The sequence below is a fragment of the Ranitomeya imitator genome, chromosome 4 (assembly GCF_032444005.1).
Source record: "Ranitomeya imitator isolate aRanImi1 chromosome 4, aRanImi1.pri, whole genome shotgun sequence".
Lineage (NCBI taxonomy): Eukaryota > Metazoa > Chordata > Amphibia > Anura > Dendrobatidae > Ranitomeya > Ranitomeya imitator.
The window spans coordinates 137752482-137776503 of NC_091285.1; the positions used below are offsets into that span (position 1 = coordinate 137752482).

At 41.7% G+C, this 24022-nt stretch overlaps 1 protein-coding gene across 2 annotated transcripts in view; it reads left to right on the forward strand.

The window, feature by feature from the left end:
- The window catches only part of NSD1 (nuclear receptor binding SET domain protein 1), a 149875-nt gene extending 130974 nt beyond the window's left edge, over positions 1-18901 (forward strand). For both annotated transcript variants that reach the window (XM_069763951.1, XM_069763952.1), the window contains exons 20-23: positions 6563-6704; positions 8692-8798; positions 9588-9777; positions 15082-18901. In XM_069763951.1, the coding sequence (XP_069620052.1) occupies positions 6563-6704; positions 8692-8798; positions 9588-9777; positions 15082-16460 (1818 nt within the window). In that variant the 3' untranslated portion in view covers positions 16461-18901. The remainder of the gene's footprint in view (positions 1-6562; positions 6705-8691; positions 8799-9587; positions 9778-15081) is intronic.
- The last annotated feature ends 5121 nt before the right edge of the window (positions 18902-24022 follow it).

Here is a 24022-nt window from a genome sequence, read left to right on the forward strand (position 1 = left end):
AGCAGCCTTCCATCCATAGATTCTGTCAGTTGCTTCATCGGTTTACGAACAACATTGCGTGCAGCAGCCACCACAGCCTCCCAGACACTGTTCCGAGAGGTGGACTGTTTTCCCTCCCTGTAGATCTCACATTTTATGAGGGACCACAGGTTCTCTATGGGGTTCAAATCAGGTGAACATGGGGCCATGTCATTATTTTTTCTTCTTTGAGACCTTTACTGGCCAGCCACGCTGTGGAGTAGTTGGGGGCATGTGATGGAGCATTGTTCTGCATGAAAATCATGTTTTTCTTGAACGATACCGACTTCTTCATGTACCGCTGCTTGAAGACGTTGTCTTCCAGAAACTGGCAGTAGGTATGGGAGTTGAGCTTCACTCCATCCTCAACCCGAAAAGGTCCCACAAGTTCATCTTTGATGATACCAGCCCATACCAGTACCCCACCTCCATCTTGCTGGTGTCTGAGTCGGAGTGGAACTCTCTGGCCCATCAAGAGTCACTCTCATTTCATAAGTCCATAAAGCCTTTGAAAAGTCAGTCTTAAGATATTTCTTGGCCCAGTCTTGACGTTTTATCTTATGTTTCTTGTTCAAAGGTGGTCGTTTTCAGCCTTCCTTACCTTGGCCATGTCCCTGAGTATCGCACACCTTGTGCTTTTTGTTACTCCAGTAACTTTGCAGCTCTGAAATATGGAAAACCTGGTGGCAAATGGCATCTTGGCAGCTTCACGCTTGATTTTCCTCAATTCATGGGCAGTTATTTTGTGCCTTTTTTGCCCAACACGCTTCTTGCGACCCTGTTGGCTATTTGCTATAAAAAGCTTGATTGTTCGGTGATCACGCTTCAAAAGTTTGGCAATTTCAAGACTGGTGCATCCCTCTGCAAGACATCTCACAATTTTGGTCTTTTCAGAGCTCGTCAAATCTCTCTTCTGACCCATTTTGCCAAAGGAAAAGTTGCCTAATAATTAAGCACACCTTATATAGGGTTTTGATGTCATTAGACAACACCCCTCCTCATTACAGAGATACAAATCACCGGATTTACTTAATTGGTAGTTGGCTCTCAAGCCTGAACAGCTTGGAGTAGGACAACATGTATAAAAAGTATCATGTGATCAAAATACAACTTGCCTAATAATTCTGCACACAGTGTAGTTTCTAACAGAGGTAACTACCTAACTGTTGTATCCAGAGCCAGTCATTGACTGCTCCTGCCAGAGATTCTGCTGCTCCCTGTCACCATAGCAGTAGTTTCATTTCCTGTTGACAAGGTGGGACTACTGCCGTCATCCTGATTGACAGCCGAATTCCTCCCAATTAAACAGTGGAGAGCCAGCTGTCAGTGGGCATGACACCAGTAGTCCTGCCCTGTCAATAGAGAGAAACTACCTCTCTGCTGATGTGACATCAGGGAAAGTCTGTGACAACTCTGTGCCGGCGGAGAACGGCGCCATGCGCAACAGGCAGGTAGGTAGCAACTACATTCCTGGTAGTACTTAAATAAATTGATTTTTTTTTTAAGTTTTGGATATCCCCTTTAACCACTTGCCATAACAGAACAGCAGCTTGCAAATGCTGTAATTGTGCAATTGTAGACCGACTCCCATTGGGTCCCCTTCGAAGTGATCATGGGGTGGCTATTGTTCATCTTGGTAGCTGGGGGCCTGGTGAGTACACCCCATTGGTTGCCAACTTGGTACTTTTGTGAAACCCAACCCACCCTATATATTGCAATACACACAGTAGTATTTCATTATATATAAAATGTGATCAAAGGGATCACTGGTCCAACTCCCGAAATGACAATATCTTTTTCTGATATTTTGATGCCCGGGGGACACTATTTTTATACACTGTTCTTTTGCACAAGTTACCTTTTTGATAATTTTATGGTTCAATAAATCTTAACCCATATGGTAGAAGTCCGTAAAAAAGAAAAAAAAAAAAAGTGAAACGTCAGGAAAACAGGTTTTCTCCTATGCCTCATTGGGGGACACAGGACCATGGGTGTTATGCTGCTTGCCACTAGGAGGACACGAAGTAAACACAGAGTTAACTCCTCCTCTGCAGTATACACCCCTTGACTGGCCAGTATCGACTCAGTTCTTGCTTAGTGTCTGTAGGAGGCACTTGGGTCTGTTTTCAGACCCCACCGGTTTTTGTTTTATTTTTATTTTCTGTAAATTTTTATTTTTTAATTAATGGAGTGAAGGGGGCGACTGATTCCTCTCTAGGGTCCGCTCTCCCCCGAACCATCAACAGGCGAGCACACCTCCTCGTGCCTCTCCTGCGACGACTGGGGCACGCCTAAGCTACACCAGGGCGACGGTTCCTATACGGTCCCGATCTCCCCCCTGCAAGAGGGTGAGCACATAGAGTATATCTCTTATGTGCATCTGTCGGCCTCATCCGAAATTAAGCCCTTACCTCGGCGTCACGTAGAGCCCACAGTAGCCGTAAGTCCCCTGCGGCAGGCACATCTGAAGACGCAGATGAATAGGGAGGATCGATTGAGCTGCAGGCACCCCTGCTTGGTGAGTACTACCCTTCCTCACGCTGCCTGTGTGGGAAGGTGCGGTCCGGATCCCTGGGGAGAGATACCGCTGGCTAGATGCCAGCGGCGATCATCAGGCACAGCCGCCGGTGCGTTCCGCCGGCCGGCTCCATAAATTTAGTCCCCAGCTTCTGCCGGACTAGACCGCAACTTAAAATTCCTGCCCACCGTCAAAGCCCCGCCCACTACTCAGGCGCTTCTCGCTCTGAACGAGACGTGCCCTGCAAATCTCGTGCGCCATCTTGGGACTCCACTTCTGCAGGGAACATTCAGCCGACAACGCTGCCTCCCATTTTTCAGTACATTTACCGCTTCACAACCTTTGACGCACCCATACGTTCTGGTTGGATAGGGGTTCCCGACCTTTGACGTATAGGTATGTCATGGCACACAAACTCCCTTGCTACATATGGGATACTATAGTGCAATGATCAGATTGCCCTTATATCCCTTCGGATAGTTAGCTTAAGTGTAGGGGTAATAGTAATCTTTGTAGTTTTGTGGAGATATACACGAGTGTACATTAAAGAGGATGAGTAGACCTTCTTTTGTATTTACCTTTGCGCATGCGTGTGGATATTTTCTTGCGCGCACTGGCAGATAGTGAAAATCCTGCCGGTCACTTTGCGCATATGTGGTGACGTCAATCTGGCATCTCCTTTGTGCTGTGGAACGCACAGAGACACGCATGCTTACAGAGATAGTGGGAGTGTCATCGGATACCTTGGCTGTTCATTCTGCGCAGGCACGGTGACGTCATTCTCCGCTTTATGGAAAGCAGGATGACACGCACGCCGACTCGTTCCATGCCTCCTTCATTCGCTGATTTGTTCCTTGACTGCCAAACACAGGTGTTGGCGATCCGGGCAACAATAGTTAGTGCACTTCTATTTAAAGCGGATGGGCAGTGTACTTTACATCTTCCCCTGACGAAGCTACACATGGTAGCGATACGCGTAGGGATGCCTTACATGGCTACATATTGATCGCTTGCCAAGCACGAATTTTGCTCATATGCATGCCTATTGATATTATTTGGGTTATTTCTTATGGCTACATATTGATTATCTGTTTTGCACATTCTCCTCATGAGTGTATCTGGGTATTGCTTTTTACAAGATAAGAGCGTTTTCATCTTAAGTGGAATTGTACCGCACCAGTAATATTGCATACATTTCAGAATTTTAGCAAATGGGCTACATCTAAGCCTGGTATTTATTATTGGTTTTTCTGGAGTACTAACTTTGGAAAAAGTATTTAAAACTGCTCTTAGTAAGTAGATACGCCATTTACAGATTATTAAGCTTTCACAGTATCACTCATGGATTTTTTTTTGTGTATATTTAACCGTTATAACCCCATTGAGCCATGATTTGCGTGTGTTTCAAATGTTTTTTATATACATGTATGTGCACTTGTTATTGCCTCAAAAAAGCCTTTGTTCACATGTATATTAGGTGTGTGCACCTCTATTTGCGTCTTCCTTTTTCTTTTCGCTTTTCAAGGAGGCTAGAAGCTGGCACAATTCGATCGGCTCGGCTACATAGAGATGATGTTCAGATCGCCTCTATGTAGCTGAATTGCTGCGTGGCTATGAGTGCCGACCATTAGGTGGTGCTCATAGCAATCCTGCACTGACAACCATAGAGTTCTGTTGTGAATTCTGTGGCTGAGTTCACTTCTGTGGTCACAAGTGGTATTGCAGTCTCTGGGCTTCCTCCCTCAGGTGTTTTGGTGAGCTCGTTGGCTGCCTTGCTATTTAGCTCCACCTGAGTCTGTCTTCCTTGCTCCTTGTCAATGTTCCAGTGTTGGATCTGAGCTACTGCATCTTTCCTTGGGCCTGCTGCTCTGCTAGATAAGTGCTTCTAGTTTGTTTTCTGTTTTTTCTGTCCAGCTTGTTTTTATCTTTTGCTGGAAGCTCTGAGAGGCAAAGGGGTGCACCGCCGTGCTGTTAGTTCGGCACGGTGGGTCTTTTTGCCCCTTTGCGTGGTTTTCGTTTTAGGGTTTTTTGTAGACTGCATAGTTCTCTTTGCTATCCTCGCTCTGTCTAGAATATCGGGCCTCACTTTGCTGAATCTATTTCATTCCTACGTTTGTCTTTTCATCTTGCTAACAGTCATTGTGTGTGGGGGCTGCCTATTCCTTTGGGGTATTTCTCTGAGGTAAGTCAGGCTTGTATTTCTATCTTCAGGCTAGTCAGCTCCTCAGGCAGTGCCGAGTTGCATAGGTAGTTGATAGGCGCAATCCACTGCTGCTTCCAGTTGTGTGAGGATAGATCAGGTACTGCAGTCTACAGAGATTCCACGTCTCAGAGCTCGTCCTATTGTTTTGGGTTATTGCCAGATCTCTGTATGTGCGCTGATTACTGCACGCTGTGTTGCCTGATTGCCAGCCATAACAGAGTTCTCAGAGACCTCTGATTGTCATTCTGATGAACTGATGACCCCCAGGGGTCAACGGTGCACGTATTTCCAGCCTGATGGCCGGAAATGCAATTTAAATGCCGCTGTCAGTTTTGACAGCAGCATTTATCTAGTTACTAGCCGCTGGTGGATCATTATTCCACCTGCTTTTATTGCGGGCACATGTCAGTTGTTCAAAACAGCTGACCTGTCCCCGGAAAGATGTGGGCTCACCGCTGGAGCCCACATCAGAGGGAGGCATACTGACATCTGCGTACTATTACGCCTGATGTCGGTAAGCTGTTAAAGGAAATCGGTCACCAGAATTTTGTATGTCATCTGAGAGCAGCCTGATGTATGCAAAGAGGAGCTGAATCCAAAAAAGTTTCACTTAATTTACTGGGTACAACCATTCTCACACACAGTTTTTTGGATTTATGATGAAGCAGAGCTGAGAAAGCTAACCCCGCCCACACCACAACTAACCCCGCCCACATCAGGCTCTCTGTGTACAATCATTGCAGGCAAACAAAACCTCTGAACTTGTTAAAGAACATTTCAGCCATGCCTCTTACAGCATGCTGTCTTTAACTTGCATGGCAATAACCTATTGACAGATTCCCTTTAACCCTAGCCTACCTGGTTTTGCTATAGTCTGTAAACAAAAGATTTTATGACTCTGCTGCAAAACTTTTAACCCTTCTAACTTCATAACAAAATAAAAGGGGCTTAAATAATTAAGCTGATGTAAACTAGATATATGAGAAATGTTATTTATTAACTCTTGTGTGGTACCACTATCTTCTATAAGGGCATATTGATTTTAATGTGTGAACATTTTCAAATTTGTCTACGTTTTTCTTTTTTTCAATAATTTTATAAATAAGCACAGATGTTATCAACCTTTTAATTTAACATTGGAATAAAAAATGTCACAAAAGTACAGCTCAGAATTGCTAGGATTGGAAAAGCATTCCAAAATTGTTACCACCTAAAGTAGCATTTCTTGTGTGAAAAATGGGTCTGTCAGAAAAGTCCATACAGACTCTGATGCAAAGGGATTTTTGCATGGCCTACCAGGTGACTAGAGGTGGCACCCACCTGGTCATCTAAATTAGACTTGAAACATTAGAAAAATATGCTTGGGTAGTATTTTGTGAGAATGTGCTTGTTTAAACCCTTTCCAATGTATTAATCTTTGATCTATGGCCCATTGGAGGCTATTGTGAGACACTCAGTTGCCGTATTAACCATGGTTTCCCTGGGAAGCCAATAGTGACAGAAGGAGTGATCTCCCTCTGTCACATTCTCTACATGCAGCAGTCGTTATTGACTGCGGCATGTAAGGAGTCGATTGAGCTGCTGCAAACACGGACAGGGCTCAAATTCACACTGTCTTTGCTAACAGGAAATTAAATGTCAGTGGGAGCCCCATGACAATGATTTCGAGGTGAATTACTGTTTTTTTTGTTGTTTTTTTTGTTTGTTTTTTTACTTTTCACATCCATGACGTGACACAATGTTCATTTTATTACTGGGCAATCTCTCTCATCTGAAAAACTAGTTTCCTAATCCCTGAGCTCCTATCTCTTTCTTCTTTATAGGATCGTGTGATTGATGCTGGGCCAAAGGGAAATTTTGCACGTTTTATGAACCACTGCTGCCAGCCAAACTGCGAGACTCAGAAATGGACTGTGAACGGTGACACACGAGTGGGTCTTTTTGCCCTGTTTGATATTAAATCTGGTAAGAAAAACAAATTGTTATTACAACCAGGGCTGTGGAGTTGGGAAGCCAAATCTCTGACTACTCAATTTCTCTGACTTACGATTGTGACTCCATAGCCCTGCCTTACTACTGAGCATGTACATAAAGTGGAGCACAGATTCATCTCAACTATGACCCCACAGCCCCGCCTCACTACTGAGCATGTACATAAAGTGCAGCACAGATTCATCTCAACTATGACTCCACAGCCCTGCCTCACTACTAAGCATGTACATAAAGTGCAGCACAGATTCATCTCAACTATGACTCCACACCGCTTGAAGATTGTTTTCCTTACCTCAGCTGAATGATTTACATCTCTTTGCCAGCTTGATTACATGTGGAGATTCCCTAGCAACCAGGCAACCCCCACATGTACTTATGCTGGCTAACAGATGTAAATCATTCAGCTGCGGCAAGAAAAACTAAATCTCCGAGCACTAAAAAATACTCTGAGGACCCCCCGAGCATGCTCGAGAAATCTCGAGTAACGAGTATATTTGCTCATCACTAATGATTATAGATGCTTGAGACCACAGTATTAATAATTTTGTGCATAATCATGTCTACAGTGATTTTTTTTTTTTTTTAATATATTGGCAGGTATTCAGTAAGAGATCCAGTAACAGAGTTGGTAAATGCTGCTACGGAGTTTGAAAATGTTAGGCTACTTTCACACATCAGGTTTTTTGTTTCATGCAGAATCCGGCTAATGTTGGAAAAAACTGATGCAATGGATCCGTTTTTCTGCTGGATCCGGTTTTTATTTTTAACATGGAGTTTACAGTGATTTTCTGGAAAAAAGGGGGGAGAGAGAGAGGATGCATCATTTCAATGGAAAATGCTTGGAAAACCAGGTTCATTGTTTCACATCTCCGTTTCACGCGTTTTTGGCCGGTTCCATCACTGCGCTTTTTTCGCCGGACAAAAAAAATCTTCCTCTGGACGTTTTCTCCGTCCGTCGGAAATGACTGGATGGATCTGGAAAAAAACGGATGAAACGTCTGCCCATCAGGCGCAATCCAGCGCTAATGCAAGTCTATGAGAAAAAAATGGATCCGGCGTAAAAAACAAAAAACGGATCCGTTTTTTTTAAAAAACTTATCGGATTGTGCCTGAAACAAAAAACCTGATGTGTGAAAGTAGCATGTTTAAAGAAGCACTCCTTCAACATTTTTATCCCCTTACTATATAGCAAGCATATTATATAGCACTTTGTACTTTAATTGCTCCGTTTGCCTTTGTGCCCAGTTAATTCTTCTTTTCTCTGCTCTGTGTAGAAACAGGAATTCTCTTGTCCCTGCATTTATCATTCCCCTCTTCCAACCCCTGACCCAGCTGCTCCCTCCTCCCCCCCCCCCCCCCCCCATCCCCCACCAGAGACTTTTGCAATGATAACTTGTGCAGAGAAAATTGACCTTGTTTCTACATAGAGCTTAAATGGATTCAGTTGGTCATTTTTTAATCATGTGTTGTCATAGACCTAATGGAAAAGAAAATAATTATCTGGGTAGAAAAGCAAAATGAGCAATTGTAAATATACAGTGCTATATAATATGATGAGTGCACTATATGTAGGGGATACAATTTTTTTTTTTTATGGGAGGAGGGATTCTTTTAAAGAAAACTGTCATCTGATTCCTGCTGTTTTATCCAAATGGCTTGAATCAGAGTCTGGCTGGGTTATTATAGTTGTGTTCACGCTTTTCTGTGGCATTTCAGATAAAACCTACTTTGAAAATCTGACCAGGGTCTGTGTCTCTGCAGACTGTGCAGCAGGTTTCAGAGTAACGCTTTCCCTGCTGCACAAGCGCCGCCAGGCATGGTTCAGGCAGCGTGAATCACATGGCCAATTGTTTTTGTTTTTTTTTTGTTTGTTTTTTTTAATCAATAAAAAAATGTTCTTAATGTTGGTTGATTTGATAAACAGTACATCATGGTATTTGTGACCATTTAACATTTTCAGGAACAGAATTAACTTTCAATTACAACCTGGAATGTCTTGGAAATGGGAAGACTGTGTGTAAATGTGGTGCTCCAAATTGCAGCGGTTTCCTTGGTGTTAGGCCTAAGGTATGTGTTGTAAAATGAAAACTTAAGCTGCACACTTTTTTCTCTAGTTGGTGCATACATTTGTATTACATTAGAGGTGGTCAACTTTCTTGTTGAATAAAAAGGTATTACATTTTTTTTCCTTGAAGCTTGTAATAAATTCAATACTTCCATATTGAGGGGATGAATTCTACGAAGACCTGTCCTACTCCTAGGAGTACAAGGCCTTTTGTAGCCCCATGACAAACCATCGGTGTCCCACTGGTGTTCTTGAACCAACAAAATTCTCTAACCCCTAAAATGGTGGTAGCAACACCGAAGCCTTGGTTCATCCATGCACACTGTTTTATGTCAATGTTTCCAGAATACAAGTGTAACATTAATCACCAAAACAGAACAGAACTTGGACTGACCCCATACCTGTTGAAGGAGCTTTTCTGCTTCTACTTGCTTCAAATGTCACATTTTTCCTTTTTGGACATGAATTGTTTCTGTTCCTAAAATGCAACAGACAAATAACATTTATAAATGCAAGTGTGAGCCTAGCCTAAGGGGTTAAACTGAAGTGATCAGAGCTAGCTCTGATTACTGTAGTTGCTTAGTGAGATTCCACTGTGTCACACAGCCTGCACCTACCTCTATGCAGCAAACTGCAGGCAACAGGACCTGACCTGTAAATACTGTACCTGGGAATCCCATGTTAAGCTGTGTCACTATGATGTATGCTCTGAATGTCGCCAATTGTGTTGTCATTCTGTTATGTTTGATATAAAACATAAATGACTAATTTTTCTCTGATTTCACACCCAGAATCAGCCAACTGCTCCTGAAGATAAAACCAGGAGGAAGTATGTGAAGCGCAAGAAAACTGTGATGGTTAAAGAACATGAAGATGAGTGTTTCAGTTGTGGAGATGGAGGACAGCTTGTATCTTGCAAAAAACTAGGCTGCCCAAAAGTATACCATGCAGACTGCTTAAGTTTAACTCGTAGACCTGCAGGTAAATGGATATCATTTTGTAAGATCATTAAAATGTCTATTTTAGGTGGTGCATCGCTAAAGACATGCATAGATCTGTCCCTATCACAGTCTTGGTCTCTCACTCTGAGCTTAAAGGGGTTGTCCAAGATTGTGAATTGGTGTCTGCAGTTCTCCGTGTAACTGCAGAAATATGAATCTTCACAGCGTGTGCACTGCACTCTGTCAGGATTTTCCCGTGTCCGCAATTTGCAATAGATGCTGTCACGTGCCGACTAGACATGCAGAATCTCACTCAATTCACCTGTATTGAGTGAGGCCACTCACGTTTTTTTGGAGTGTGGCTGGAAGTATGCAGATCGCATGCTTGCAGTTACATGATCTCCCACTCTCTAAATCGGCACCGGAGAATCCTGACTGCATGGGATGAGCGCTATGAGGATTCAGAAGCCTGCAGTCTAATTTTTTATTTTCCTACAACTACAAAAATTGGGCTTTCTTTAACCCCTTAACGACCGAATTAAAAAAATATTATGTACTTCAAAATGGTACCAAAAAAATCTGCAACTCGTCCAGCCGGAAAAAAAGCCTGTATACAGCTGTTTGCCAAAAAATACGTTACAGCTCTCAGAATATTGTCATGGAAAAAAACTTCAAAACATTTTTACTGTGTTGCTAGTAGTAAAACCTAAAAAAAAATTCTGAATGTAGTATCGCTGTAATTGCACCGACCCAAAGAATAAATCTGCCTCATCACTTATACCATATAAAAATAAGGACAATTTTTGTACTTCTTTGTTCATTCTACCAAAAAAAAAATTGTAATGAGGCTCGGCTCACATTTATCTTGCGCTGTCCGCTGAGCACTTTGGGGTTTCTGTGTAAATTCCCCAAAACTGCTATTCAGACAAAACCCCTGATGGGACCACTCACTTATGAAGCAGGTCTTTTTCTGGCGGTGTCCCATCATGTTAGCCATCTTTTTAGTGCACAAGTGTGGATGACTACAGATCTGTTCACACCTCAAAAGATGGATACCACCAGAGAAGATGAAGTACATTCAATATCAACCAAACCAAAAAAGAAAAATTAAAGACACAAAATAGTGTCATTGTATATGTTGCTGGACCAGAAAGCGGACTCTCTGATAAACCTATACGAGACATAAGTACAAAGTCCAAGTATATAAAAAATGGCAGTTTTTATTACAAAAATATAAACAATAACTTGTATTTAAAAGATTTAAAAGAAAAGCGATGGAAAAGTGGCGCACAGTGTCAAAAAATTTCATTGCACAACTCCACAAATAGACATATCATATCGGGCATGGGATAAAAAACGTGAGCATAACATACGCTCTTTATAATAATATGACATGTAACAGAGCAGGCTATAAATATTAATCAACTGCTGAAGGTCAAAAGACCAGACTTGGTTTTTATAGAAAACAAGGTAATATCTACATAATCGCAAAATTACACCATAACATGTGGTGAGGAAAGAGACAAACCCAAAGATGTTTACATAATGGAATCAGACCATGGTTGGAATAGGTAACCAAAACAAGCATCTCACCCGTTGTTACCTGTATGTGGTAGTGCAGGGGAGAACAGCCCCAACGTGCGTTTTGCGTGGGCTTCTTCTGCCTGATACTTCTATCTGTGGAGTTGTGCAACGGAAATTTTTGACACTGTGCTCCACTTTTCCATCGCTTTTCTTTTAAATGTAAGTCATTGTTTATATTTTTGTAATAAAAACAGACCTATCTGTTATATATTTGGACTTTGTACTCTGTCTCATATAGTTCAGAGAAGACAAAGTGTCTATCTATCTCATGGTGGTGGTTCCATTGGGGGTTTTGTCTGAATCACATTTTTTGGGAATTTACACAAACCGCAACGTAAGTGCTCAGCATAGAATACAAGAATGTGATCCAGCCTTATTCTTGAAGCAATCAAAAAATAGTTTGTACCCTAAAATGATACCAATAAAAACCCTAATTGGGGGTTTTGTTGGAAAAACTAGAAATTGCTGGTCAACTTTTAACCCTTCTAACTTCCTACCAAAAAAAGTTAAAAAAAATGATGCAGATGTAAAGTAGCTGTGTGGGAAATGTTATTCATTGACTATTTTGTGTAACATAATTTTCTGATTTCAGGGCATAAGAATTAAAAGTTGAAAATTGTGAAATTTTTGAAACTTTCGCCACATTTCTGATTATTTTCACCAATAAATTCAAGTCATATCGAAAAAATTTTACCACTACCATGAAGTTCAATATCTAACAAAAAAAAGTCTCAATCAGTGGGATCCGTTGAAGCGTTCCAGAGCTATAACCACATAAAGGGACAGTGGTCAGATTTCAACAATTTGTCCTGGTCAGGAAGGTCAAAATTGGCTCGGTCACTAAGGGATTAATCTGTGTTTTGGATCCATTATTCATTCATTTTTATTCCTTGGTCTATATGACTAGCTCCATAGAATTAGATCGAGTGTCCAACATAGAAAGGGCAACTTCATATACAATGAAACCACAAATTCCCCTATAAGATTAATACAGGACCAAGAACTAATCCCAAGATATTTAGAGATAAAATAATAATTTGTATTAATCAATATTAAAAACACACACACAAAAAAGCAAGAAATGCCGTTTAGGGGAAGCTGAGCACTAAAAACCAGGAGGAAAAGAGAAGGATGGCTGCACAGGGTAAATACAGGTCCAGTGACTCCCTATAGCAGATGAACCACCACAGTATTATTATTTATTATTATAGCGCCATTTATTCCATGGCGCTTTACATGTGAGGAGGGGTATACATAATAAAAACTACAGTAATCTTAACAATACAAGTCACGACTGGTACAGGAGGAGAGAAAACCCTGCCTGCGAGGGCTCACAATCTACAGTTTGTACAAACATCAATGCGTGTAATTAGACTACATCAAATCCATTCTTCACAAACTTAAGGTACCGTCACACTTAGCGACGCTGCAGCGATACCGACAACGATCCGGATCGCTGCAGCGTCGCTGTTTGGTCGCTGGAGAGCTGTCACACAGACAGCTCTCCAGCGACCAACGATCCCGAGGTCCCCGGTAACCAGGGTAAACATCGGGTAACTAAGCGCAGGGCCGCGCTTAGTAACCCGATGTTTACCCTGGTTACCAGCGTAAAAAAACAAACAGTACATACTTACATTCAGCTGTCTGTCCCTTGCCGTCTGGTTCCTGCACTGACTGCTGGCCGTAAAGTGAAAGTGAAAGCACAGCACAGCGGTGAGTCACACAGCGGTGACTCACCGCTGTGGCTGTGCTCTGCTTTCACTTTACGGCCAGCAGTCAGTGCAGGAACCAGACGGCAAGGGACAGACAGCTGAATGTAAGTATGTACTGTTTGTTTTTTTACGCTGGTAACCAGGGTAAACATCGGGTTACTAAGCGCGGCCCTGCGCTTAGTTACCCGATGTTTACCCTGGTTACCAGTGAAGACATCGCTGAATCGGTGTCACACACGCCGATTCAGCGATGTCTACGGGGAGTCCAGCGACGAAATAAAGTTCTGGACTTTCTTCCCCGACCAGCGATCTCCCAGCAGGGGCCTGATCGCTGCTGCCTGTCACACTGGACGATATCGCTAGCGAGGACGCTGCAACGTCACGGATCGCTAGCGATATCGTCTAGTGTGACAGTACCTTAACTATGCAGTCCCTTTGAATGCGTTAAAACAAGAGCTGACCATGTAGAGATGAGAATACTAAGAGACCAAACGGAGTCTTATCTGTGAATTATATGCCCAACAGTAAGGGTTTCTAGGAAGGTGACAATGAAGATATATTAAAAATAGATAAAAAAGGAAGTAAGGACATAAATTGTGCAAAGGGTTGACACGAATTAGCAAGCCCTTTATATTTCCAACAAAAGTGTGTACATGTGTTAAAAAAAATAAATAAAAAAATAAATAAAAAAAAAGCAACAACAACCTGGTGCTGCAAAACATTTACCCCTACCATAAAATAAAATATGGCTGAAGAAACGTCTTGGTGTGCTCAGAAATGGTGACCTCATAAACCTTATAATTAAAGGGGTTGTCCGGTCCGAAGATGAAACATCTGCGAGTCTTGAAACCTCTCTGCACACGCACTGTCATGTATGCAATATGCATACTCCCGGGCAGAACCAGTCTAGGGTATTTGGGCTCGCTCTATGCACTTGTATGGAGTGAGGCTATGCCCACTAAACTGGTTCTGCCCTTGAGTATGCAAATCACCTACCTGATTGCCATTCCTACTGTAGTGAACTGTGAATCCTCAGCTTTCATGCACACACTGATTACAAGCAAACAGGTCACAGGTGAGGATGTTGCCTTTAGTAGCCAGTCAAAACTATTTGTGTTAACTTCTGTGCATGCTATCAGGCCATAATCACCAGGGTATATGAACTTTTGATCAGGGTCAATAGGATGTTTTGGGTTGTCATTATGATTTTAGAAAGAGAAAACACAGTAGTTTGACAATAAATGGCTTCACCCAACCAGTAACCATGAGTGGAGAAAATGTTTTGGTGTCATCATTCATAATCTCTGAAAAAAGGCCAAGAAAGCAAAAATTATGATTGGGCATGTAAACTTTTGAGCACAACTGTAGTTGATTAGCTTTCCTGGATTACTGTGATAACTGCCCTCCACTTTACTATAGTTGCAGTCTGTTTCTTACTTGGTTGCATGTTGTAGCAAATCCTAGAATATTTGAGAGACTGAATCTTGTGATTTTTTTGTTTTTTTGTTTTCCCTGGGTTCTTCCAATTGATTGCACCTCGTTTTCAGGTTGAGCAGCAAAAACAATGCCCGTCCTAACATACTAGCAATGAGTTTATGCATGTGTGATTTTTACTCAGCTACGAAGGAAAACGCCATGGGTGAACAATAGAGAAGGTTACTTTCCTATTAAAGAAATTCACTAAGTTTGATTACAATCGTCATTGGTCCTTCATTTTCTGACTTCTTGATGTGTAGTTTAGTTTCAGACTCTGTGGGTGTGCTCCTCCCAGTAACACATGCTGGATGTAAGGTGTGCACAGTGTGCTGCTGTCTTCACCGTATTGGCCCAGCTTTATTCCTGGAAGGATTCCTCTCTACAGTTATTGATGGATCATTATTTCTACAGCTTGTGTGAGCTGTCCTTATACTCTGTCGGAGCAATGATGGTTTTGTAAACCAATTCTGAATAAGAAAATATTTGAGAAAAATGAAAAAAAAAATTGAATATCTACAAATGTTTTGACAAACCTTAGTGTCTTAAAATAAATTCTTCTGTTCTCATTGTAGGCAAGTGGGAATGTCCCTGGCATCAGTGTGACGTCTGTAGCAAGGAAGCAGCTTCATTCTGTGAAATGTGTCCTAGTTCATTCTGCAAGCTGCACCGTGAGGGCATGCTCTTCATCTCCAAGCTAGATGGTCGTCTATCCTGTACTGAGCATGACCCATGTGGACCACACCCTTTGGAGCCAGGAGAAATTCGAGAAAGTGAATCGTCCTCACCTGAAAATGTGTCTTCTGGGCTAGCTAAATCTAAAAAGGACACAGCCAAGGAGAAATCTTCAAGTGATGAGCATAATTCATCACTAACAAAAGTACTGATGGCCCCCTCGGTGACTAGTACCTCTGAATCTGGAAATGTTTTGCTGACTCTTGAGGAAAATTCCCCGTCTGCTCCTAATGTTTTGGTAGGCTCCTCTGAGAATACATCTCAGTCAGCTGGCAAATTACTCTTGACACCTGGTAACCAGAAACCACCAGTGGGTGGCAAGTTATTTCTTGCATCGTCTGCACAGAAACAGTTACCTACAGGGAAAGTACTCTTGGCCTCTTTAGGGAAGAAATCGTTATCTCCTGGTAAGGTTTTGTTAGCTTCTATAGGTAAAAAAAATCTACCTGCCGGAAAGGTACTATTGACTTCTGTTAGTAATAGCGCTAATTCATCAGTTAGTAGAGTGTTGCTATCTCCTACAGGGAAACAGCCTGTATCAACTGGGAAGGTTGTATTGACAACTGCTGGAACATACCCAATCGATTCTGGAAAGGTCATCCTGACAACTGCTGCTGTAAAACGACAGACCGCTGAAGAAACACTTGCTGATGAAGACAAAGAATTGAAAGAGAAACTTGATTCTGTTAATACTTGCCTGGATGAAATAGAAACTGACAATGCTGTTCATCCTGTAAAGAGACCTCTGCCTAGTTCAGAAGACAAGCGTGAGTCTTCTTTACGGGGACGATTGACCCGAGGCACTACTGAACAAAAGCTTAATGACTTGCATAGAGTAAGCATTCTCCAAGATGAGCATCTAGAAAGTCCTAAAAGTCTGCATTCGAAAAGATCACTCAAGCATTTATGTGCAGATGAGCTAACCAGCCCTAAACTAACTTGTTCTATGCCAGCAGAAAAGGAGAAAACAATTGTTCAATTACTTTTGGATGAGTCTGCCGATTCAGTACAGAACCTAGACCCTGCAACAGACCACCAAACAGACGATGAGAAATCGTCCAACAATCCACCGGGAGAACTTTCAGTTGGCATTGTAGAAAATTCATCTCTTGGTGTAAAGCAGGAGCAGTCTGAAAACTTTGCTACTGATTGTCAGCCGAAAACTGTATCTAGCCCTTGTCCAGGACCTTCTGTGTATATAGAACCAGACAAGGAATGAATCCTAGAACTAATGCAATGGACCGATAGAAATAGACGGTTGTGACTGACTGAGAAATCCCACGCTCTGGCTGTCATGTATACAGGCAAACAAAACAGTTGCAGCGTGATCAATATGTAGACATTTGACAAGCAGGCTGCTGTATTTAGTTTTTGCTTTTTAATTGTTGGCTTCTTGCAGTTAGAGAATTCCCAATCATGTCACTGATGAGCGGCTTACGTCTTGTAATGCATCAGTGGGTTTTATGTCTAGTAAATAATCAGGTCAATCGCTTTTCTTTGAAAGAGGCTGTGTTCTGTAAGAGCAATAAGGCACTTCTATCAATGTGGCAAGTCTGCAGAAGTTATGGGCCTTAATGGCAGGGAAAAGAAAGAGGTGCCTTATTACATTGAGTTGTATTTTTAACTGTTGATATCCAGAAACCTTTAAATGCCAATGGACCTCAGAAGGGTGATTTGTGTGTGCTTTGGGTTAAGAGTACCTGTTCTGGTCAAATTAAGATCTGTTACTGCATGTCTGAGGTTTCTTCCTATGACACAGAGTACAGTGTGTGGCCACAAAACCTCAAGAATTGTCTAACTCATGCCGAAATACAACTACCATTGTAGATTATAATGGCATGTGTTGTAGGATGTTACTGCAGTATTAATGTGAATCCTTCTATATAACTATTAAGATTTACATCTTCTAATGAACAGCCTTATTTCCAGTTTGAAGTCTAAGGAACATCCTGGTAATAGTACAGCCCCACATTCACAATGCTGCAAGAGGTATATTGTTCAGTTGGTACTACTGCATTAATGTTTGTCTTAAAGATCCCAACAGAATGTCAGCAAAGGGTAACGTAGTAAAAATAATGGTGGAGATTACGGCACAATCGGAAGGTGAGGTTTCTTATCCGATCTTGTATTGAAGGGAATCTGTTGGTAAAGTCAACCCTCCTAATCCTTCTACATGGACATGTAGGTCATAGAATGTTGAATGCAATATTATGTGAGATCCCATGTCTTAATCCAGAGTAATACATGTATGTTGTATGTAAATGACTTAAGACCTATGGGATGGACACAGATCTCCATGAGAATCGCCTCCTGGCTTAATTTAAATAAAAGGCATTGCCAGTGTTAGACATGTCATAACTAAAGATAAACTTGGCACACACGAACGTGAATGCAGTGAAGATTTCATAAAGTAGAGTACATACAGTAGACATTTCGGTCAGTTTAGACCTTCATCAATGTACCTCACTTAAGTACTTATAGATTTTATGGGTCACATAGGGTTAAAAGTACCCCCTTGGAATAGAGAGACGATCTCTGATAAAGCAGGGTCTGGCACAAACGGACATGAGTGACGGACGCAGTATCCACCGCTAGTCCAGTGCTCATTTAACAGCATTTGCAGCAGCAGCACTCGTCTTCTGATACTGCTGGCAGTTCTGCTGCAGAGCTGTGGCTGATTATAACAAACACAATACTGCTTAACCAGGTCTCATTAGTCACAGCAAGCACACTTTTAGTTGTCTTCTCACAGTGCTGTCAGCTCAGCTGTACTTCCCTCCTTCACACACTGCCTGTGAGATGACTGCTATTACAAATGACTAATGAGACAAATGTCACTTATGCTGTTGCGTGATTAAGAGAGTCAGTCCGGTAAATAAGCTCTGGAGGCAGATTCTCTCGGAGATATGCGTCCGGCTCGTAGATCTTCACTGCTCATTTGCATTTAACAAATAAGTGGATTTCTCTGGAATAAGACCTCAGATTTCAGATAGCACTATCATTTTATTCAGCTTCCTATGACCTACGTTCCCATATAGACAGCTTAGAAGGGTTGAGCCTACTGACCGATTCCCTTTAAATCACCATCTTGAACTCATTATATTACTTGTGAAACCAGAATTGTAGTAATTGTTGAGACCTGTTTTAATTGAATGCAGTTTGTGTATAGGCATATTTTACGAAGTGGACAGGAGATTCTTATACATGTAGTAGAAATAATGTGAATTGTTGAGAAATGCTATTTAAGCTACAAAGATGGCAGACGGTATGGCAGCTGGATTTCACTTTTAGTCACTGACCAACAGTGGTCATTTCAGTCCCATGCACACCACACTAAACCTTCTCTGCACATGTAACTTACACCTGCCTCCATTGAATCTGAGCAATCTCACTGTGGGGATTTTGGTGCTATGGGCAGCTGTGCATAATGTTTTACTGTATGTTTTTTTGAGGAGTTTTTTTTATATAAATATGTATCTTTAGTTGTAAACCTTGGTGTTGGTGTCTTTGCCAGTGCCTCTGACATGAATATTCACTTTTACATTTCTGTTTTCCTCCAGTCCTGTGAACATTTGTAAATTTTCTTTCAGTGGTTTTGTTTAGTGTGCCGAATTTTTTTTTTTTTTTTTTAATAAACGAGACCATTATGATTTTAAACCATTGTAAATGTATGGATGTGGTATAATTATGGTGGGAGGTTTTGTACTTTTTTTTAATTTTCTCATATCTATGGTTGTAGACAAAACAAAATCCGTTTTTTTTTTTTTCTTCACCCCTCCGTTACCCTTCCCAGCCAGTGCCACAGCAAAGCTCCAAGATGAACTGTAACCAATGGCTGAAGATCCCAAGGCATAAAGTGTTGACACCCTTGAAATTGTACCAGAAAATTATTGCATATGCACATGTTTATTTCCTTATGTGTGTATTGGAGCACCACCAAAAAAAGGCAAATTCGATAGAATTTCTCACAGAGCCCCCTATATGGGCCGGACAGAATTGTTGGCACCCTCAACTTAATATTTGGTTAGACACCCTTTGGAGTAAAAAACTGCAATCAGTCGCTTCCTGTAACCATCAACAAGCTTCTTTCACGTCTCAACTGGAATTTTGCACCACTCTTCTTTCGCAAACTGATCCAGGTTTTCTTTGAAGGGTGCCTTCTCCCACAGGAATTTGAAGATCTCTCCACAGGTGTTAAATGGGATTTAGATACAAACTCATTGCTTGTCACTTGAACGCTCCAGTTCTTTGTTTCCATCCATTTTCGGGTGCTTATTAAAGTGTATGGAATGATTATCCTGCTAGAAGACCCATGACCTAGGATTTAAACCTAGCTTTCTGACACTGGGCACTACATTGCAACACAAAATCCTTTCGTAATCTTAAGTTTTCATGATGCCTTGCACACCGTTAAGAAGAAAACACGGCACTCAGTAGATATGAGGGTTGGCGGTGCTCAAGTAGGGTGTCCACCCCGTATATTAAAGATGAATGAAACTTGGCACTCAAGGAAGCTAATGAGCCTGAATGAGCGTCAGCCAGAGCACGGGATATAGGCGCTGCAGTCTGCTGCAGGATCACAGTGGAAGGTGAAGCGCCAGAGGAGAGGCACAAAGCCTGGAGGGAGTAACGGCGCTGGATCCTGAGTGCTAGTAGTGCAGAGGAGAGCGACGCTCTGCACTACTAGCACTCAAACTGCAGCTCCTATATCCCGTGCTCTGGCTGACGCTCATTCAAGCTCATTAGCTTCCTCATCCAGTCAATGTCTAAGAAACGCTCTGACGAAGGTCCGGTGTGGACCGAAAACGTTCAGCGGTTTTGTTTGTCTGGATGCATCAATAAACTAAGAAGCCTTTTTTCTCAAAAATTGAGTGCCAAGTTTCATTCATCTTTGCACACCGTTAAGACATTCAGTGCCAGAGGCAGCAAAACAACCCCAACACATCTTTGAACCTCCACCATATTTGAGTGTAGGTACTTTTCTTTGTAGACCTCATTCCATTATTGGTAAACAGTAAGATGATGTGCTTTACTAAAAGCTCTATCTTGGTCTCCTCTGTCCACAAGACACCTACCAGAAGGATTTTGGCTTACTCATGCACATTTTAACACACTTCAATCTAGCTGTTTATATCTGTGTCAGCAGTGGGGTGCTCTGATGCACCCTGAGTTTGCAGAACAGCTTGAATTTCTTTGGAATTTGGTTGGGGCTGCTTATCCACCATCTAGACTATTCTTCATGGCAACCATTCATCAAATTTTATCTGCCATCCAGGAAGAGTAGCTACAGTGCCATGGGTTGTAAACTTTTTGATTTATGTTGCGCACCAGGAACAAAGGAACATCAACATAGATGTACCCTTGCGATTGTTTTCTTCTTTCTGCTCTCTATGCTTCGTGTGACGCACACAGACCCATTGCAACTTCCCCCTTTTTATGGTTTCAGGTGTGATTTTCATACTGCCCACACCGGTTACTTGCCAAATGTGAGTTTGAACGAGCATCACATGCTTGAAACATAGTTGCTTACCCAACAATTTTAGGACTGTCAACAAATTTGACCAGCCCATTTTTGAGTTTTGTGTGACATTATGTCCAATTTGCCTTTTTTCTGTTTTGTTGTGTTACAATACCCACAAAGGAAACCAACGTGTATAGCAAAACGTATGTAATTGCAATAATTTCTGGGAGAAGTGCCAATACTTTCAGCCATAACTGTATATGCAATTAATTTCCAGCTTGGGCCGTGAATATTTAAGGAGTATAACAATCTTTCTCCAAATCCAACTATATTCCCCTGGGCACAGACCCAGTTATCAGATCATGGCAACAGAAAAGGAATGGAGCAGTCCTGTAGTACAATAAGCACATTGAGGGAGGGGTGTAAACAATCTGTGGTGTTACACTGTTTTAGAATGTCGAATAGCAGGTTGTTGCTTTATTGGTTGTAAAGGCAAATTATAATCCATCCAGAAACAGACCATTCCGTCTAATCGTTTCATTGAATATTCCACTCTGTATTTGTTTTGACCTACTGCCACAAAAAATAATTTTAGGATGAACACGAATAGTTGTAGACTGTGATAAGCCTACTAAAATGCCATGCTTCAGACTTTCCAAAGTTGGTGCTACCCAACTGTATAATGGAGAAGAAATCCACAAGAAAACTTCTCTTCAACTTTCGGACTGTATGTTAGCTGAACGATCGAATAGATGTGGGGCAGAACTCGTATCACATGGTGAGAGTGGCACATAAGACATGAGGCTTTTTTACTTTTGTTTGGGACTGCTTTTCTTCTCACTAGTGGAAGGTGGCTGTGCACCTTCTATGAATATGTACTGTAATTCTCTGTATATAGAAGGAAACATGATACTGTAAAGTTTAAGTCTACACTTGACTCCTGTCTTATGTCTGTTTTATTTGCTTGGTTAGGAACTTGGATGAACAGATTTTCTCATCTACACTAGGCTCCATGCCAAATAAATCAGAATATCTGTTTCTCAAAACAATAGTCTTTGCATTGATAATTTTCCGTTTATTCTACAATTAGTGGAATACTGAGGGAGGTGACCTATTAGGCCGGTGTCACACGTTACATTTTTAAGCGTGTTTTTTTTAATACAAATTTTAGCTGTGTTTTACAGTGCCAGCAGAGTCTGAGATTTCAGAAATCTCATGTACACAGCTTGTTTTTTTTTGTTTTGTTTTTTTTTTTGTCCGCATTATTTTGTGCAAAACCTGAGATTTTGCAGAATGGAACATATGGCACTTCTTTTAGCTTTTTTCACCCATTGAAAGCAATGGGTGGTGAAAAAAACAGCAGATAAAATGCAGGTATCTGTTTTTGCTGCGTTTTTTTGTGCCAAAACCTGATTAAGTAGAATCGAGATTTTTTTTTTCCTCTAAACTTTATCAGCATGCACGAGACAAATGTACCCTGACCAAAAAAAACACAACAAAAACTCAACTTTCTTACTGCCAAGAGAGCAGGTTTTGCCTTAGGGCAGGTTCACATTGCGTCAAGGCAAGTCCGTTAGACGGACTACGTTACACTGCGGCATAAACGCGGTGTAATGTAGTCCGTTACGGCCGCCACAATGGGCGTGCGCTAGGGATGTGCCGTCATTGAGTGACGGACCCGGAGACGCGGGCTGCAGCGTTTCCGGGTACGTCACTGCTAGCGCAGCTAGAGCTAGCAGCTGCTCTATCTGCGCTAGCGCCATGTAACGTCGGCACTTGCGCTAGCAGCAGCCCGTTAGCGTATGTGCTGAACGGGCTGCTGCTAGCGCAATGTGAACCCGGCCTTAGGAAAAAAAAAAGTGTGAACATAGCCTTAGTCTTTTTTGCTGAAATGCCGTCAAGAAATATGGATTATCTTCAAACTAAAACTTCGACATATATGACAGACTAGTATTGCTTGTTTAAACCCTTCACGACCTATGGCATATATGTATGTATATATAATGTACTGTATGTGTCATAGGTTGTGTCCTTGGTGGCTGGGTGCGCAGGAGACCCCTGTAGTTGTCATTGCCCAGTGGCCGGCGTTCATAGCAGAGGAATTAAACTGAACAGTAAACTGTAACGAGAAACATCAGAATTACGGGCGTTTTTTTGTCACATCAATGTTTACAATAAAATGCAATAACAGGTGATCAAAACATGATATCCACCTCAAAATAGTATCAATAAAAAGATCAGCTTGGCGCTTAAAAAAATTAGCCCTCACCCAGCCCCAGATCCTGAAAAACGGAGACCCTACGGGTCTCTGAAAATGGCGCTTTTTTTTCTTCTTTTTTTTTGCAAACATTGGATTTTTTCTCACCACTTAAATAAGAACCTAGACATGTTTGGTGAACTCGTAATAACCTGGAGAATCATAAAGGCAGGTCAGTTTTAGCATTTGGTAAATGTGGTAAAAAAAAAAAAAAAACAATTGTGCAATTTCACCACACTTTGAATATTTTTCCCATTTTCCAGTACATTATATAGTAAAATCAATGTTGTCATTCAAAAGTACAACTCGTCCTGCAAAAAGCAAGCCCTCACATGGCCGTATAAACCTAAAGATGAAAAAAAAGCTATGGCTCTGTGAAGAGGGGAGAAAAAACAAAAACATCAAAACTGAAAACCCAAGGTGGTAAAGGGGTGAAAGCAGTCAATATATGTACATAACTCCTACAGAGTGAAGCCTGTTCTGATACATCAGTGTTTTCTGCACACGTGAGAGGGGGGTTCTATCTCTAGAGGAAATCAGTCACTGCTGAAATGCGGAACATCGGTAGTGACTTGCACTATGAGTAATGTATCTTGTTAGAATACATGATTGCTGATCATGGCAATATTGAGCAGAACCAAACAATTCAGTGTTAGGCTTGATTCACATTTGCGGTTAACTCCACAGCGTCTGGTCCACAAACGCATTGTAAAACGCATGATAATGCTGCGTTTTTTATCCGCATCAACTTACGCATGACAGATAAAAAACGCAACTTTCTTTATCGCCTCTCATTGGGGGACACAGGAACCATGGGTGTATGCTGCTGCCACTAGGAGGCTGACACTATGCAAATAAAAAAGTTAGCTCCTCCTCTGCAGTGTACACCCCACCGACTGGCATTATACTCTTCAGTTTAGCTTAGTGTCAGTAGGAGGTGGACACGGGTCTTTCATTAGACCCTTATCTACCTCAATGTGCGTCGTTTTCTTTCAGTTTTCCTCGGAGGGATACAGGGTGAACAGTCACACCTGTATTCCCACAAGCGGACTATGAGTACGGT